Source organism: Anguilla anguilla, chromosome 7, assembly GCF_013347855.1.
Source record: "Anguilla anguilla isolate fAngAng1 chromosome 7, fAngAng1.pri, whole genome shotgun sequence".
NCBI lineage: Eukaryota > Metazoa > Chordata > Actinopteri > Anguilliformes > Anguillidae > Anguilla > Anguilla anguilla.
In genome coordinates, this window is record NC_049207.1 from 21,037,446 (window position 1) to 21,055,739 (window position 18,294).

At 42.9% G+C, this 18,294-nt stretch overlaps 2 protein-coding genes across 6 annotated transcripts in view; one reads left to right on the forward strand and one right to left on the reverse strand.

Moving 5' to 3' along the window:
- pde5ab (phosphodiesterase 5A, cGMP-specific, b) overlaps window positions 1–13,844 on the forward strand; it is a 56,501-nt gene extending 42,657 nt beyond the window's left edge. For all 5 annotated transcript variants that reach the window (XM_035426579.1, XM_035426581.1, XM_035426580.1 and 2 more), the window contains exons 12-21: window positions 1,880–2,026; window positions 3,190–3,315; window positions 5,352–5,446; window positions 5,852–5,939; window positions 7,127–7,227; window positions 8,188–8,265; window positions 8,621–8,684; window positions 10,892–10,966; window positions 11,466–11,549; window positions 12,093–13,844. In XM_035426579.1, coding sequence (XP_035282470.1) covers window positions 1,880–2,026; window positions 3,190–3,315; window positions 5,352–5,446; window positions 5,852–5,939; window positions 7,127–7,227; window positions 8,188–8,265; window positions 8,621–8,684; window positions 10,892–10,966; window positions 11,466–11,549; window positions 12,093–12,215 — 981 coding nt within the window. In that variant the 3' untranslated portion in view covers window positions 12,216–13,844. The remainder of the gene's footprint in view (window positions 1–1,879; window positions 2,027–3,189; window positions 3,316–5,351; window positions 5,447–5,851; window positions 5,940–7,126; window positions 7,228–8,187; window positions 8,266–8,620; window positions 8,685–10,891; window positions 10,967–11,465; window positions 11,550–12,092) is intronic.
- A 1,119-nt stretch (window positions 13,845–14,963) lies between these two features.
- Window positions 14,964–17,857, reverse strand: mad2l1 (MAD2 mitotic arrest deficient-like 1 (yeast)). Its single transcript, XM_035426582.1, has 5 exons — window positions 17,670–17,857; window positions 16,957–17,103; window positions 16,655–16,775; window positions 15,969–16,072; window positions 14,964–15,472 (listed from the first exon to the last, which is right to left on the reverse strand). The coding sequence occupies exons 1-5, from the start codon at window positions 17,731–17,733 to the stop codon at window positions 15,300–15,302; spliced, it is 609 nt and encodes a 202-aa protein (XP_035282473.1). The 5' UTR covers window positions 17,734–17,857; the 3' UTR covers window positions 14,964–15,299.
- Window positions 17,858–18,294: the final 437 nt, after the last annotated feature.

The following is an 18,294-nucleotide window of genomic DNA, read 5'->3' on the forward strand; positions in this document are numbered from 1 at the left end:
CCTGTTCCTGTACCCGCGCTCACGGTATCCGAGTGCCATACGTCATCCAGTTCTTAATTAAGATACCAGTAGTCCTGACTGGCAAATGAAACCACCAGTACAACTGCCAATGGAACATATACTGTATGTATCAGTGTTGAGATCTATTCCGTTGCAATTCATGCGGTTCAGGAAAATAATTTAAATTCAATTCTCATATTCGAAAAATGCCCCCAAAGCCCTTTGAGGACTTTTCAGCTAATGGATTGAATTTCAGTTCAGTTCCTCAGCTGACTGTAATGAAATTGAGTTGACCTAACCCTGTAATCGACCAGTATAATGGAACGATTTATCAGTGCTCAGTCATTTATGACAGTGATGTGTAAAATGCTAATGACAAGCTTGGGAGTTGTTTTATCTCCTTGATTTTATATCCAATGCAACCAAAACAACTAAAACCATTTACTGTGAAGTATCCTAAGGTAGGGTAACAGTATCATATTATTTCATTGCGTAATGAAGTAATCAGTTGCTCACTGGCCTTACTTAGATTTTAATAAAATGCTAATGCCCCAAACTATAATAAACAGGGTGATTACCAAATAAAATCAAGTGCTCTGTCTCCTTCCTGTTTTGTGGCTTAGTAACTGTTTTTGTTGAGGTTACCTCAATGGATTCAGAAATTTGTTACCATGGAGACTGCTTGACTGATGTTTTGGAATCTACTGGGCACCCACAGTGCACTTGGGTGACTGACAGACAGTCACCTATTTGCTTATTCATTACAAAGATGTTTGGCTCTTAGGGTCTTGTCTCAGTTTTGGGGTGTCTGGTTTGAGTTTATACACTTTGTGGTTGTCTCTCTTCCACAATTGTGGATTTTGGTGATGTCTCAAATCTGGATCCTTTCCTCATGCCATCATGAGTCTGCGTGGGAACTTGAATGACTTTGCTAGGCATCCAGTGGCCTTCATGCATCCAGTGGCCATTTCGTCATATGCTTTTCCTTAGGGTCTTCCCACATTAAAAAAAAAAACACTTGGGAAATACGATGCTGGACACTGAGTAACCTTTAAGTGAGATGTGTCAGTTTGAAAAGGTGCTATTTCAAGCGCAGGTTTTATTTGGCCTTGTAGGTCATGCGGAACCCTGTGTAAATGTGTGCGGGTGGATAGCGACCAGGACAGCCTGCACTTCATTAATCAACGCAAGTGGCCTCTCTCAGACTCTCTTGTTCACAGTGGGAAGAGGGGTTTTTAGGATTAGGAGTCAAGGTTACTCACCCTACAAACCGCAATACAAGGGGAAACTCAGAAGGGGGAGGGTGGTGAGGGGTATTTGCTTCTGCTCACAGTGGAAAAGTGCAAAGGAACAGAAAAAGGTCAAAGAAGATGGTAGCATTGAGTGGGCTAATTCAAGGGTTGTCTAGAAGTAGTCTGGACTACTCTGTGTCTGGTCTGTATCACTTTGTGTAGAAGCAGCCATCAAACTAATAAGGGGCAAAGAAACAACATGACATCGAGAGAAATAGAGGAAGCAAGATGGACAGTAAAGTGAAACATGGATGGCAGACATGTTAGAGAGAAACAGACAGGGAAGGGGGTGGGGAGATTTCAGGTGCATTAGGGGCCATCTGTCTGTTCTGTGCAGTGGTGGGGAGAGATACATACTCCTCTTGTGAGCCTCAGCCTGTGCTGATCACAGCTCATTGATTATTAATGCCTGATAGAGATCTTGGCTCCCACAGGAAAGGCTTCCCCTGTTCCTGTGTGTGTGTGTGTGTGTGTGTGTGTCTGTGCACGTGTGTGCCTGTGTGTGTGCATGTGTGTGTGCATTTGCGTGTGTGATTGAGTGTACGTGTGTACGTCCTCTCACTCCTCCTGTACTCCTCTCTCTGAAGGCAGCTACTGTTCCCTCGGCTCAGTCCCTGCGTCTGATGGACTTCAGCTTCAGTGACTTTGACCTGTCGGACGCCGAGACCACGCAGGCCACCATACGCATGTTTGTGGACCTCAGCCTGGTGCAGAACTTCCAGATGAAGTACAAGGTACCGTTAGCAGCCAAAACAAGCCATGGAGACTGCTGGAAGCCATGTGAATGCCTGTGTCTCTGGAGGACCATGTTGCAGCAGGGAGTCCCATTGCTGGGGTGGATAATGCTCAGGGGATTAGTAAGACAGTTGCAAGTGAGGCCACCCACCCACTAGCCCAGAATGGTTACACTGTAATTGACTAATGTACTTTTGCAGTGTATGGACAGCAACCAGAACAGTTGGATTACAGGGGGATTCTCCAGAAAGTTCAAAACTATAAATCAACGACACTCCTGCTTTCCCTGCATCTCAACAGGGAAGCAAACGACTCCAAAAATTTTTGGCAACATTTGGAATACACTTCAGTTATAAATGCTTAACAAATTATTAATCACAGTCTCACTTAAAATATAATGCAAAAGTAATGCATTTTTGAAGGTTAGCATGAATAAATTTGGAACCTTTGAAGAGGGAGGATGGGGTTGCCAGAGTGAGAAAACTCCATGCAAGGTTGTCAAAAGCACATTTGAGATGGGAGTATAACACAGCAACAGTACTGTTTATATCCTTGTATGGAATCTTTGAAAACCCTGGTTTCAAGCTTTATATAATATAAAAAATCATTCCAGTTCTTTTGAAAATCAACAATATACTTTTAAGGAAGTGTGTCTGAAGTCACCTAGTTCTGAAGTCATCCAATGTTTTTTGTGTCCACAAAAAAATATGAGCATGTAGGATTTGAGTTTGTGCAAGGGGGAAATACTCACCTACAGAAACACTTACCCTGAAATCACTTCCTACTTCTTCCTGCTTCAGATAGGATTCATCAACTTGAAAATTATTTTGATGAAATGCTAATTCCTGGGAAGCGTATCTACATTAGTGAAAAAGGTTGTACTGCAACCCACACAAGGACCATTAAAACTGTAATCAAATTTAGGTAATCATTAGTCAAATACCTTCTATGAAATTCTGTAATTCTTTATATATTTCTCTGCTTATTTGACTTGGAGGCTTGTTCACAGCCTGTCAGAATTCAAGGCTGTCTCCAATCACTTGTTGCAGTAATGCACTGTGGCTGACTTCAAAAACTACACCAGCTGAATCCTTCTCAGTCGTTCCACATTCACTCAGCATTCTCTCTTTTTCTTTCCCACTCCCTCTTTCTCTCCGTGTAGAGTCTTTGCCAGTGGATCTTAAGTGTGAAAAAGAACTACAGGAAGAATGTGGCCTACCACAATTGGAGACACGCCTTCAACACAGCACAGTGCATGTTTGCCGTGCTAAAATCAGGAAGGATACAGGTAAGGCTGTAACATTTTCTCTAGGCCAGTGTAATACACCTGTAATGTCATATCCACTAAGGTACAGGTCAGACTGCTACACATGTAATGTCATATCCACTAAGGTACAGGTCAGACTGATACACATGTAATGTCATATCCACTAAGGTACAGGTCAGGCTGCTACACATATAATGTCATATCCACTAAGGTACATTATTACATTATTATTGATTATTGATACTTTATATTCACTTAATTAAATAATTTGTCCATTTTGAGCCACGTTGAAGTAGGTAGTGGGTAGAGATATGTTAATAGTTCAAAGACTAAACCTTTGTTTAGAGCACACATATTCTGGGATTATTCCTAATCTTCAATGAAAGAAGCAATCTACATCTGACACAAAATGAAGAAAAGTCTCTACTGTAAATAAATTAGAATCTGTTGTTTTAAAAGAAGGCTCCATCTTACATCCTATGGATTTTTCTCTTCGCATTTCATTCAAAAACCTTTTCATTACATTGAGTTTCACTGGTGACAACTTTGAGTTTGTTTTTTTCTGCAGTTTGTATATATTTATTTATTCTGACCTTTGTTTTATGATAATGCTCACTTCATGAAATGTACTCCATTTTAAATCTACTGTATTAATAAAGGTAATAAATGCAAGGAAAAGGGTCATAAATACAAACTAAGCAAAGTGTAAGAGCTTTGCAAATATCACCATTCTTGGGCTTCTTGGGCTCTCCTGCAGACACAAAGGAGTAGCACAGCTGCTGCATAAGGGGGGCTATGCTCCTCTCTATGCTAACAGGTCTCTTTTCTGCCGCGAGCAACAGAGCTACAAGTGGCCGATGTTGCTAAGAAATGGTTTGAAGGCTATAAAAGGCCCTGCCGCACAGACAGCCTGGAACCTCCTGAATAAGCAATCAGCTCTCTCAGTGTAATGAGGCAGTCATACTGCACCTTTAGACTCGCAATGCACATGTATTTGCCCAGCAATTTGTTTTTAGCGCGGCGCGGGCGGGGGCGCGGGCGGGGGCGCGGGCGGGGGCGGGGGGGCAATTACACAGGTGATCAGCCCTTGTTTGTCTTTTTACGGGCGACCGTGATGGAGGGATTCGGGCTCTTTTTCTCCGTCTCCTCCGCGTTCGGCGCTTTCTGGAGTGTGTCATGTGTCAGAGAAACACGAGGAGCTGGAGCCAGGCATGGTTACTGCTCATTCTCTGCGGTCTCTCCTGGGTCATTAAACTTGTTTTACTTTTTGCTCCGGAGTAGTAAAAGGCAGTCTAATGTCAACCGTGGTGGGTGATGCATGTTACGTCCTGTTTTTACTGTAAACATCGGCTGACCGTGACTTTTTCATCCTTCCTGCCACAGACAACAGTGCTGGGAAGGGAATTAAAAACTTTAAATTTGTCACATGAATATTTTTATTTTAATTGAATTGGTGTGGTGTGAGAACCCTGTGAGCAAGCTTTCAATTTTGCTTTTGGAAAAATATACATGTACATACACATGCATGCACACGCGCACTCACTCACCCCTCTCCAACAGAGGTGCTTGTTGAAACATTGACTTGTTACATATGCATATGGGATAGTGGACCTATGCTTGCATTAATGTGGCGGTGCACCATGGATTGATTACAAAGAAATATATCTCAGACCACAGTAGTGACATGACTAGTATGTCATAACGATTAAGAATTTCACTGCCTGTCTGTATAAGCCAGATATTTGCTCTCTATGATAAGGGGTGGCAAACTGGGCCTAGGACTTTAGCTATAGTTCAGTTAGCGGTGTAGTGTAATGTTAGGAAACTGGGCTTGTGACACAATTGCAGCTTCAGTTCCCTGCTGGGGCACTGCTGTTGTACTCATGAGAACGATCCTTAGGCTGAAGTTCTTCATTACATACCCAGCTGTATAAATAGATTGTATGTTAAATGAAATGCAAGCTGTTGAATTGCTCTTGGATAAGAGAGTCATCTAACTGGCTGAATGTAAATGTGGTTTGAACAGATGTGGAGCTGTTTTGTTCTCTCTCGTTCAGAGTAAGCTGAATGACCTGGAGATCCTGGCCCTAATGATAGCCACGCTCAGCCACGACCTGGACCACAGAGGGGTCAACAACTCGTACATACAGAGGTGGGGGAGTCTCCGTCGGCCTGGCCCAGGCCTCTTGCCTTTCTTTCTCTTCATCAGACTCCACTTCTCCCTCACCCTGCGCATAGCAGTTACATTACTGCTGCCGCTAATGCTATCTATTTGACCAAATGCCAGGCTATGCAGAGGGATTCGTAAGAATTAGCGGATTATTCCAGGATAAGCTCTGTGCAACGATAAAACTTGCAGCACATTTCATTCCGTGATAATATTGCTATGTAACTAATATATGGGTGTGTGCATAAGGGTGTGCGTGCACATGCGTGTGTGTGTGTGCTTGTACTTTGTGTGCGTGTACTTTGTGTGTGTGTGTGCGTGTACGTGCGTGTGCGCGCGCGTGTGTGTGCGTGTGGTGAATACTACAGTGACTTTGCGTCTCTGTCTCAGGAGTGACCACCCTCTGGCACAGCTCTACTGCCACTCTATCATGGAGCACCATCACTTTGACCAGTGCCTCATGATCCTCAACAGCCCAGTGAGTATTCTTCATTCATTAACACATTTACATCCTTATTTTAAAATCATTCATTCATTCATTCATTCATTCATTCAATTCATTAACCCATCTATATATTTCTTTTAAAATCATTCATTCATTTATGGATTCACTCACTCACTCAATCAATCATTCATTAATTTATTAATTCAATTCATTTGTTCATTTGTTTTATTCTCTTGTTCATTTGCAGTACTTCATCTTGTTATTCTAGGCCATGAGGAAACACTTTATTATCAGGGTACTGTAGTGCCTCGTGGAGATCATGCAGACCTTAGATCTCAGTCTTAGTGCCTGAGCACGGCTGATACTTTAGACAAAGGTGCACTGTGAGTCTCCTTAAGAGGTTGTCTGTCTCAGGTGGTACGGTGGTTATCTGGTTCTGAATGCATTAATATACTGTGCTGCAGAATTTTCAGACTTTATTTTTTTAGAGTTCAGAAACACAAAAATGAATTGCCATCCTGGTTTTATTTCGTCTCTGTTCACTGTACAAAGGGGATGATGTTAACGCCACAGGACTGAACCCTGACATTCTGCTAGGCTTCGCTCCTTTAAAATCACAGACAGTCATTCTTATCTAGTTAAACTCTCAATCACGTCTCGTAATTGAGGCAAGTGGCTCTTCCTGTATTCGGTTTTGCTCAAGAGCGTTGACTAAATATAGCTTTCTGCTGAATAGACACGCCCCTTTTGGAACACTCTGAAGAAAGCCTCAGACTCCGGCTGCAAATCATGCCGTTAGAAGCAATGTCATAAACGGTCCCCTTGAATGCACCGAGAGCCTGAAATTCACTTCAGTGCAGGGTAAGCTCAGAGGCAATCAGCTGTATCGCGGCTGCACCCGAGATGATGTTCTGCTGCCCAAGAGAGGGTAAACTGGCCAGCATCCACACTGATAGTCGTTTGCAAAAATACAATAGCGGTACGGCGGCTGAGTGGTTCATCCTGTAAAACCACTGCTTCAGTGTGTGGATGGGCCCCACGGACAGGTATCACAACCAGACTGTGCCAGTGTCTATCAATCCAACTCCCTATTTCTCTCTCTTTTGCCTTTGCTTTCTTTTTCTTTCTTTCCCTTTATTATCACTCTCCCCTTCTTTTTTTGCACTGCCTGCATTCACTGAATCCCGCTGTCTTTCTCTCTCCCCTTCCCTCTTTCTCAGGGTAATCAGATCCTGAGCAGCCTGTCTCTGGAGGAGTACAAATCTACGCTGAAGATGATTGAGAAGGCTATTCTGGCGACAGACCTGGCACTTTACATGAAGTAGGTACCAGGTGACAGTAACAGCTGGCTCAGGGGGAACAGAGCCGCAAATAGATTTTACGATACCGGGGGGGCCCTCATTTTGCAGTCATATTTCTATGGAGTATACCTATCATTTTCCATCAGTCCCTTTTCTATGTGTGCGTATATCGTCAAGTAGTATTTACCAGACTGATTATGAGTTGTAACATTTGAGTATACAGCATGCACTATATGTAATACATATCAAAATACTACAGATTATTATGCCATAATTGACATGTTGTTGGAAAGTATCCTGAAAATGGAGGACTCTGACACCACAGTTGTGTGTGTGGGGTATTCCACTGTGAAGTTTCCGGAATCCTTCTGGCTCTGTCTCTACTACGCAGTGTACTCTTACATACTGTGGAGCAGGCAGAGAGCGTAGCTTCACTGTGAGGGCACACGCTGACTGTGGTTGGGATCAAAGGCCCTCAGCCTGTGTTTTCGTGGCAGCGCTAACATGCTAACATGCACCATAGCACAGTTGGGACAGGACAGGCGAAGGAAGGGGCGAGGAGTCTCGCTCGTCTTGCTAGCACGAGCATTCAAATCAAATCTCCACCTCTATGCCCCTTTTTCCATTTAGGAACTAACGTTGCAAATGTCCACGTTCCTCTGCAGGGGCAAGTAGCGATGCTAACAGGGCTTACTCTGCCAAAACCTCCTCTGCAAATGCTTTTCAACGCAAGAGGCAGAGACACAGGCTATTGAGCAAAGAAATATTAATGTGGTTTATCATTGCTTTGGCTTCACAGAAGATTTCTTCAAAGCCAGAGCAAAGCCTTTATTTAATAACAGCTTGGAGACAAATGTGGAACTCAAGAAACAATATTGAGTCTTAATGCTTTTTTGTCTTAATCTTGTTTGCTTCCTTAAGTTGCTGTGTAGACGGCAGACAAATCCAGCAGAGTAATTTTGTCTCTTGTCTGTTTACAGGAAAAGAGGTGAATTCTTTGATCTCACCAAGAACAGCCAGTTTGTCTGGGACGACGATTACCACAGAGACTTACTGAGGTGCGTAGTACAAACCATCGTGATGCCCCACGCAAACCTCTTCCATTAACTCTTTATTAAGAGCGGATTTGTGTGATTCATATAATGGTACATTTATCTCTAAGGCAACAAGTGTTTCCATCTAACTTTATCTTCCTATTTTTATTTACTGTGTGTGTGTGTGTGTGTGTATGTCTGTCCGTGTGTGCGTGTGTGTGCGTGTGTGTGTGTGTGTGTGTGTGTGTGTGTGTATGTCTGTCCGTGTGTTTGTGTGTGCGTGTGTGTGCGTGTGTGTGTGTATGTCTGTCCGTGTGTTTGTGTGTGTGTATGTGTGTGCGTGTGTGTTATGCACTCTCCCCCACGCCCCGTCCCACAGGTCAATGCTGATGACAGCGTGTGACGTGTCTGCCATCACTAAGCCCTGGCCGGTGCAGAGGAGGGTGAGTCTGACTGCCGCGACTTCACCTGCATTCATGTCCTCAGATAATCTGCTGAACGCTTCTGACTCTGACTGCGCAGCCACGGAAAAAGCTTCCTTCCTGATTGACTGATGTCTAACTGACTCCTCCAAAGTAAAGATGGAAGCTGGTCGTGACACTGGTTTGTGAATAGCTTTAAAGTACTGAAGCTTGGAAATTGTTTTATGGCACTCAACCATATTGGCTTGTTAGAAGCCAAGAGCATGCCATATGAAAGTGGGTAAGGTCCTGGATTGTGTAACTGTTATGGTTTCATTGGCTTAGGTTACAGTAAAGCCGGCCGCTCAAAAGCACTGGAAATACAGCTGATTTGGCTGTGTTTCGGGTCATTGCATCCACAGCGCTGGCTTTTATCTGTTAAACAAAGGAGTTAAAGGCCACTTCCTCTTGCTGTAGCTGAAAGACCCGGGTCAGCATTGCCCACAGTGTGACCAGTTGTGCTTTAAGATGCGCGTGGATCTACATAGAGGGCCGTGCAAAAAAAAAGAGTCTGTTTCGACTCTCCCCCCCCTCCCCGCTCCTCCGCCAGCAGGGAACAAGTAGCATTTTTCTCCTGATGAGCCGTAGCTGTAATTAGAAAGCTCTGCAGATGGGCTCTGCAGCCAGAGGCTGATTGGTGCACCACAAACCGGGCTCCAGTCACATCCTGTTTGCCATCCGTACGCAGACAAAGTCCATACTGCAAAGGGCTGCGTTAAGTAAGGCGGCGTAACCTCATTTTTGTATGCATAACCGTGTGTGTGTGTGTGTGTGTGTGTTGGCGTCATGTGTGTTGGTGGGGTGGTGTTGTGTGTGTTTGTGTGTGTAGGGGGGTGGGAGGGGTGGTGGTGGTGGTGTATGTATGTCTGTATGTGGGTGCATGAATGGGTGTGTATGTGGGTATGTGTGTGTGTGTGTGTGTGTGTGTTTCCACCATTCCATGAGGGCTGTGTTTAGTAGCTGTGGCTTTACCTGGCCAAACTCAAATGATTTGCTTCATATTCTAGCTGACAGTCACTGCCCATGAAGCATTGATCAGCACTTTCTCATCTGATTCTGATGAGCAGCTCACACCACGAGCAACAAGCCTAAACAAGGCCTAAAACAAAAAACCCCTGTAGAGACCAGCTACTGGCAGGTGTAACTGCAGGAGGTCATGGCCACACCTCCTGGGTGGAATCATTTCTGGGAAGCATCTTGGCTGGATTTCAGAGTTTCTCGTTATTTTCCTGTGAAAAACAGGCGCTTTTGTGGACTATGGGGAGGGATTGAGATGGAAAGGTACCTAGATGCTGCGGGTGGGGTGGGGGGTGGGGACTGACACAAAGAGCAGTATTCACTGCCGGATGGAGGAGTTTCCTGCCAAGGCTCGGGTGCAGACAGTGTCTACTCCGATTACTCTCCTGGACTCTGGATATGAATTTCTCCATTGCTCGGACTGGGAAATTACATAGCCATTAAAGAGGTACAAGACTTAATTAAAACTAAATGGGCCCACTGAATCAGTTAACCATTGTGGGAAATAATGATAGCAACCAAATTGTGTAAATCTTTTTTTATGCTTTATTTGCCCATGCGATCCCATGGAGATCGGAAGTGTCCCTGTGTAGAAATAGAGAATTTAGATAAAACTTCTACTGTATAATTGTCATATGATTGTAAATATGATTGTCCATTCTCATGTCATGTACTACTTCAAATAGTATTTTTATTATACCCCTTGCATGGAGAATAACAGTTTCAGTTTAGTTTTTAGTACCATTGTAACTACATCAGGTCCAGCTACAATAGACTGAATGAATTTTACAGTATATCAAAGATAGCACCTCCAATTAACTTTTTCTGTTGGAGGGTACCGCAGTGCAGAGTATTAACAAACAGTGCTTACTTCGACGAGGTTCAAGTTTCTCTCATTGGAGGAAGAGAAGTTTAAAAACCTTTATTAAATTGGCATATCAATGAGAAGTTTTCAAATCAGTTGAATGGCAAAGCATTTTGGCCTCACCAGCCTTCATCAAGGCCGTGATAGAAAATCAAGGAAGAGATGATCCTGTCAGACTGTCTGTCAGCTCTCTGCATTCAATCTGTCTGTCACAGATTGAGCAAGTGGGAGGCACAGCTGGAGGAAAAGGTGAGACCAGTGACCCCCTGACCTCTCCTCCTCCTTCTCCTCCTCTACCGTTTTATAGGTAGCAGAGCTTGTCGCCACAGAGTTCTTTGAGCAAGGAGACAAAGAAAGGAGGGAGCTCAACATTGAGCCCATTGTAAGTCTGGATTTCTTTTCACTGCCTCATCCACTTGAAATAAGCTCATTTAAGCGATTCATTAAATTAGCTTATTTATAGCAATATCTCTCTTGCAGAATACAAAACACGTGCTATGTGCAGTTCATTAATTAGCCGGCATTCCTGTCAAAATCAACTTATAAGGGCATCATGGTAATATGCATTATGCATTAAATAAACATCACAAGATAATGAACACAGCAATCAGAACAAGAACATACTAGATAAAGAACTGAGCCATTATGCCAGTGGCTTAATGAATGTCAAGCTGCAAAGCCCTGCATGCAGTATTATTTTCATTATAACTCATTATTTATTTTTACTATTTTTATAAAAAAACACCGTAGTCAAACTATACCCAGTATTTTAATACAATATACAGAGATGCACTTAGTATACATACAAATGAAGGTTAAGCTGCCCTGTGTGTTGAATGGAAGCATGTGAATGGATGATCTTGGCGGGTTGTGCTGCACAGGACTTGATGAACAGGGAGAAGAGCGATAAGATTCCGAGCATGCAGGTGTCCTTCATCGATGCCATCTGCACAGAGCTTTACGAGGTGGGTCACCTTCACGCCCCCCCCTCCCCCCAACCCCCACCCATCCTCACAGCTCTACCCAGCTCCCCCAGTGCACCATCATCACTTTTCCCAATAATCCCCCACATACCACATCACCTGAAATGTGTGCATGTGTGCACTTGCATGTATGTGTTTGATTATTTTGTGACACAGACCAGCAGGGTTATTTTATGTGCTTCAGTACATTTTCTTAGTGGAGAAAGAGGCCAACTGTTAGAGCGCAGATAGTGAACTAAGTTTTAAACCCAGTGTGAGCTCACACTCCGTCCGGGGGGTGCTTCAGGGTGTAGTCTGCATTGGTTTGCTGCTGAGTCTGTCCAGTAAAGGCAAGCTGTGTCAATGGGTTCTACAGTAATATGGAACATGAAACTGAAAGCATGTTTGATATAATAATATCATATGAATACTTTGCATGTTTTATATCTGCAAAGCAAAAAAAAAAAATAATTCTAAATGTTTCTGCATGTGTTAAAAACGCTTCAGTGCAATGAAAGGTCAGTGTTCCTCCCTCCTCTTTGTCAGACCCTCACCAACATCTCAGAATCGTGCTCCCCTCTTCTGGAAGGGTGCAGGAAGAACCGGCAAAATTGGAATCTCCTGGCGGAACAGGGGGATAAAACGGAAATGGTCAACGGAGCATTGTAATATTCCCCCGGACGAGCAACGCCCACACTCCTGCTCAGAGACCCCAAAATCCTACAGACCTCCTTTCCAACCATCACCTCTTTAAGCTTTATTTATTCATTTAGCCGTCCTTATTTTTGCACAAAGGAGAGTCTCAGATGACATGTATATATATATATATCCTTCACGCAGAAAGCCTGAGAAGAGGATGTGATGGACGCTGGAGGCCAGGATACTTGTGCAGTTCCAACTGATGCAACCTCAGTCAAGTGCTCTCTGGAAATCCAAACAGCACAAACGTAGTGCAGCACAACCCAACACCACATGACTGAACTGCACTACCACGCACTACGGATTAGAGTAGAATAATACCGTATTAGCATTTTCACACTGTCTTACATCACACCTTAGTATTTATTGTTTTATATATTTATTAGTTTTATACAGTCAGTTTCATGTTAATAATACAGAAACCTTTTATGAGAGTCTTATATACGATTTGAAAACTAAAGATTTTTTTTCAGACTACATAAATAAACCAATCTTTTTTCACATCGCAGAAGCACAGAATTTAATTCATTCCACTGATATTATTACACGTAATTCCTTGTTGTTTTTTACTTGTAGAAACATTAGTGCTGTCGTGTTCAACCTGCATTTTAAATGATGAGGTTTTTGTGTGGGGTTTTGCTAGACTTCACTGCCATCCTCTGATGTCATTCACCCAGAACTACCGTGTGCCTGCTTGGAAGAAGGGACATGTGTTTGGACACCTGTTGTCACCAGGCCGGACGGTGACCTGACCAGCAGGTGTCCTCTTTTGAAGCCACTTTGAACCCGAGTTGGGGGTAGGAAATGGATGGACGTTTGAAGTCTGAAATAGAGGTTCAAAGGATCACCAAATAAGCCATTGCTGCTAGAGTCTATTTTGTATGAAATATCACCATTGGGAGGTTTATTTGCATATCAAAAAAATCCTCTTTGAGATGCCTCACATTTGTTGTGTGCACTTTTATAATGAAAAGATCATTTTAAAAAAGTTAAAGAAAATAAAACGACCAGCTATCCAGACAACTGCCCCAAAAAGAGATGGGTGAAATATGAAAAGAAGTTTGGTTTTCTTTGCTGGGTATAGCTCAGCCTTCCTCGTCTCACATATTGTGATGGGGGCTCCTACCAAGCTATAATATAAGAAGGCACGTTCACACTTCTGTTTATTTGACGCACAACATAGATAACAGGTTGTTACAGTGTGTAGAATCTATATAAATAATTCACCATCATCCAAATCGATTATTATTGTATCTTTCTTAAACTGTGCAGCACTTTTTCCCAGTAGATCTCTTGTGGTCAGACAATTGGTTTCTGTGGTTGCATTTTTGGTATTATAGGTTTCAAAGCCTATCCTCTTATTGATTGGTTAGAAGCTCTGCCTGGTGTACTTCTCATCTATGCTTTGAAAATAATTGCCTTGATGTCATAGAATTGAGAGGGTACAGTGCTATGGTGTGCCTAAGCACTTGTGGATATGGGAGGAGTCTGGTGTGGATGCTTACAGCCTCCATTAAGACTTTTTTTTTGCTATGTTGAAACTGATGAACACTGATGAAATGAATGGTAAATTCCAGTAAAGGGACATCTTTTCTACAGTATGGTTGTTGTGCTTTATTGATACAAGTGCCACATGTTACATACTACTTGAACTTCCAAATAAGTAGCATAAAAATATCTAAATGTCTACGAAACACGGGACATTTCCTCTCGGTTTCGAGCCAAACATTTAAACCATCAGCGTAAGTTCTGAATCTAATCGCAACTGTTAAAACAAATTAACCAATACTGCCCTCCAGTGTTGGCTTCATATAGTATTTCTTGGGTGCGAAATCCTTCTACAAAAATCATATATACAGGCCACACATTTTCCACTTGTTAAAAATTAGAATTGGTGTGTATATGTACTGTACATGTGTACAGAACGCATTTTCATTATTCTGTTATTAGTGGGAAGTATTCTGAGATAGCAGATCTTTTACTCTTACTCTTTACCATGACATTCACCAACTTCCTGACAGTACTTTCATAACTATCTTAGAATGCTGGCTTCAGCCCACAATCTTAGTTTTATGGACAGAATGTTCAAGGAAAGGTTACAATGTTTTTGTACTTATTGTGCCAAAGAATCTTTTGCTGGCTTTGCACTTTTATTCAAATTGGCTTGCAACAGTAGCTCAATACAAGAAACTACATTTTTTTGTGAATTGTGGGGTGCTAGCTCCCTACATGAAGTAACTCTGCTGATTGAACCCCAGTGCCCCACGGTACATTCACATGCAAGACCATATAAGCATTGTCCAATCTTATCCTTTTCGTTTTAATGCCCCACTGCAATCTTTTTCCTGTCTCGTGGATTTTACACAAACATTAACATGCTATAATTAAATTGTAATTTTAGAGGAAATTAAAGTCAAAGCAGTTCTGAAAAAACTGCCCAAGAAGGTAACAAGACAGGATAGCTGCGAATGTTCTGTCAAGTGATCATTTAACAAGTTAAAATGAACCTATAACCAAGTTCAATGAGTTAATTCGGCCGATGGCACATCTGACTAGGCAGGAAACACAATACCAACCACTGAAAATACTTGCAGGTATTGAAATCAAGGTTATCTGCCTCCACCCTGTGGCCAACCCCAGTCAATGCAGGATTTGAAAGCGCATTCTTGTACAAAATGGCCGCTCACTCTCAAGAACAGTGTAGAAAGGACACGCAGATCAGACTCTTTTTTTTCTTTTTTTTAATTCAGACACTTATTTTCTTAAAATACAACACAGAAACCAACCACTAGATTCTAAAACTGGGGTTTACACACAGAAAGAGGACAAGAAGACAGTGTTCACAAGAAAAACAGACCACAACAGTCACACCGGAGTTATTTACATCAGGCAGTATAGAGGAGGCCTCGTCTGCACCCACTGTACACATCCTACAGAGACAGAGTTGGGAGGGGGAACACAACACTGTAAAGATAACTATTTTTACACCGTTCGTCGGGGAGGTTGGAGGCTCTAGGGACAGATATATACACGGCTCTGCTGTGGACGGCGGGTCTAGAGGCAGTCGGTCCTCTTGTAGGCCACCATGCTCTGGACCTTGTGGATGGTGGTGGTGAAGGTGCGCAGGCGCACTTCCTCCGAGTTAGCGATGGTCTGAGGCCCAGACTCCTCCCACTTCTCGGGCACCTCCAGGTCCTTGTCTGTGTAGATGAGGAGATCGAACGCACCTGGGCACAGGGAACGGAACGTCACGGTTAGGGCAGTTGGCACAAACTCACTCAAGCCTGGCTAAACCAGACCAGAATTATCCTCCAGGAGCAGGGCATTGGAAATACAGAAAGAAACAGATTTGGTCAAACAACTGCAGGCTGGTGCATCCAGCTAATGCCCTCTAATGTCAGTGCTATGGCCTGGCCCACTTTGAGAGAGAGTGCTGACTGACCCCCTCAGCCTCAGTTACAGGCCTTGTAAAGACCCAGGTTTCAACCAGAAGAAAGAACTCCCGTCTGACGGCAGAAGGGCTCAACGGGGCAGTTGCACAACTCTACAGTCCATAGTCCGACGCAACCACTGCGCAGCTCAACCAATGGACTGCAGGTAAAAATCAGGCATCGCAAATTGTGGAGTAAAATAAAAACGGGGACGGAGAGAGAAAGGGTCTCTTTTCTCCAGCGAGGGAGACAGACGGTAGGATGTCCGTACTGTGAGGGAAGCAGTACTTACAGGCGGTCTCCAGTAACGGCAGGAATGTAACGGTGGCGGTGACCTGGCGGATTACGGAGCGGATCTCCTCTTGTATGGCTTTGATGGACTTTTCCCTGGGACCGCTGGCACAAAGAGAAAAACAATCTGTAATCACTCACACTGCTGCGTTCTCCTCCTTCAGAAATGCATTCACAATACAGCACATCGAAGCACAGATGCATAATGATGTCAGAGTCATATCTGTACTGGCCAATAATAGCTTAAACAATAACAGCTAAAAATGATGACAGAGTCATGTCTGTATTGGCAAATAATAGCGGTTCGGGATCAATGCTAAGATTATGGCTGGAAAGGTGGCACGATGACTCAACATACATGCACCTGACAATGCATTTGATGTGCCACTAATGCTGTGAAAATGTGAAAATATCACACACAAAAAGTAACCTAATCTTACTCATCTGAAACTCTTAATTAGATTTAAATCAGCCAAATTCACAAGCAAAGCTATGCATACTCAGTAGCTCCCTAGACTCATGCTCTGCCCTTAATAAAGCAAGTTGAAATATTTTATAATATATAATATGGAGTCTGGGCGTAAATATTCCTTGCTTGGATACTTTTGTGGTTGCAGACTCCATTTGTGCAATAAAATTCCACAGTGAGGACATTGTTATTCCTGAGATAGTACCACATGGATATACCTGCTCTGTTTTGCAGTCTTGTCACACTCTATGTCGAACTGCCACCTCTCCAACACCTCATTGGTCTCCAAACACGTGATCACAAGGACAAGCTTCTGAACTGTACAGTCAAATAGCCAATCTGCAAAAAATACATTTCATTAGTTTCACCAAATAACGAAAATATGGCGAGGTAAACGGTTAAATTATCGCCCCTGTTCAGTCTTGGCTTTTCGTTTATTACACATACTTCAAGCCCAAAACTAAAACAGATGATAACGCTGGTCTCCAATCAACACGCACTTTAAATCTCCGCCCGTTACCTTTGAGCTGCGTCACCACGTTGGTCAGGTAGTTTTTCAGCTTCGTGTCCGTGGTGAGATACAGACTCATGTCGTATTGTGTGACTCGTGTGAAGGTTTCTGGAGGGTAGATCCCTCGTTGGTAAAGAATACTGTTGATACCAAATGCTGCGGAACACAGAAAGCATTTGTGAAACAGATTTCTATAAGTGGACATTCTCGCCTGCTAACTAGGAAATCTAGAAAATAGTCCTCCGGCACTTGGCCAAGATGTATTTACCTCTAAGGACAAAAAACATATTAGCTGGATTGACTTTTAGCTAGGTTATTTAGCTAATTAGCTACCATGCTGTGAAATGGGAAGCTAACTAGCAAGATTTTTTTATCGATCTTACAAGGAAGCACGGAAATTAAACACTAGTCTGTAAACAAAGGACGTGGAGTACTGTAGCTAAACCTGATCCAATCGTGGATTAAGCCATTGTAAGGACGGTAAACTACTAAATCTACAAACGGCAGCCACGCTTTAAAGCCAACCAACATAGTGGTTAGCTGGCGCAATGTCCAAATGTGATGTCTTTAAGAGGCACGGAATTGTCACGATATAAGTTTTCTTTCTAGCTAGTTAAATTATGCAGCATGATGTACCCCTCCCCCACGCCTAATGTTAGACGTTCACGACATCGTTTGGCAAGAACAACTTTCATTTTAAAACCCATATGATTCAAACTTACAGAAAAACTCTGCAACCAGTTCCGCGCTGCCTTTGAGAGTAATTCCTTTTAGTGTACTCGACATTTTCAAACTTATTTTTCGGCACTTGTCTTGGATTTCCGCTGCGTTACTGCACTCCACTGTTCTACCCGCCACTCAGTTTGAAAATAGCACAATCTTGCATTCCGCGCATGTGTACTGAAATGTGTTGCGGCTAGAGGCGCACTTATGATGACGTTGTTCAAAATTCAGTTTTCGGATTGGATCAGACAGGTTGACTCAGTTGCAAGAACGCCCGCTAGGTGGAATTTCTGTCCCCGATAACTTTTGCAGTCCTGTTTTGAATAGGATTCAGTCAGATTTTTCGAATCTTGTCACTAGCAATCTATTTTACTCAGTCCAAGTGCGAGTCAGTCAAAGGGCGTAACTTGCTGGGGATAGGGGGTTATAACCTTCCCAGTATTACAAAACAGACCTAATAACCCCCAATAATATAGCGTGATTATGAGACCAACTGAATTTGAGCATTGACCAGAACAACGTGAATATAATTTTTTGAATATCTGAAACTTGAATTCTGATTTTTTTGGAATATGTGTACATTGAAAGCTGTATGAATACAGATGCTGAAAATGAAAAACTATG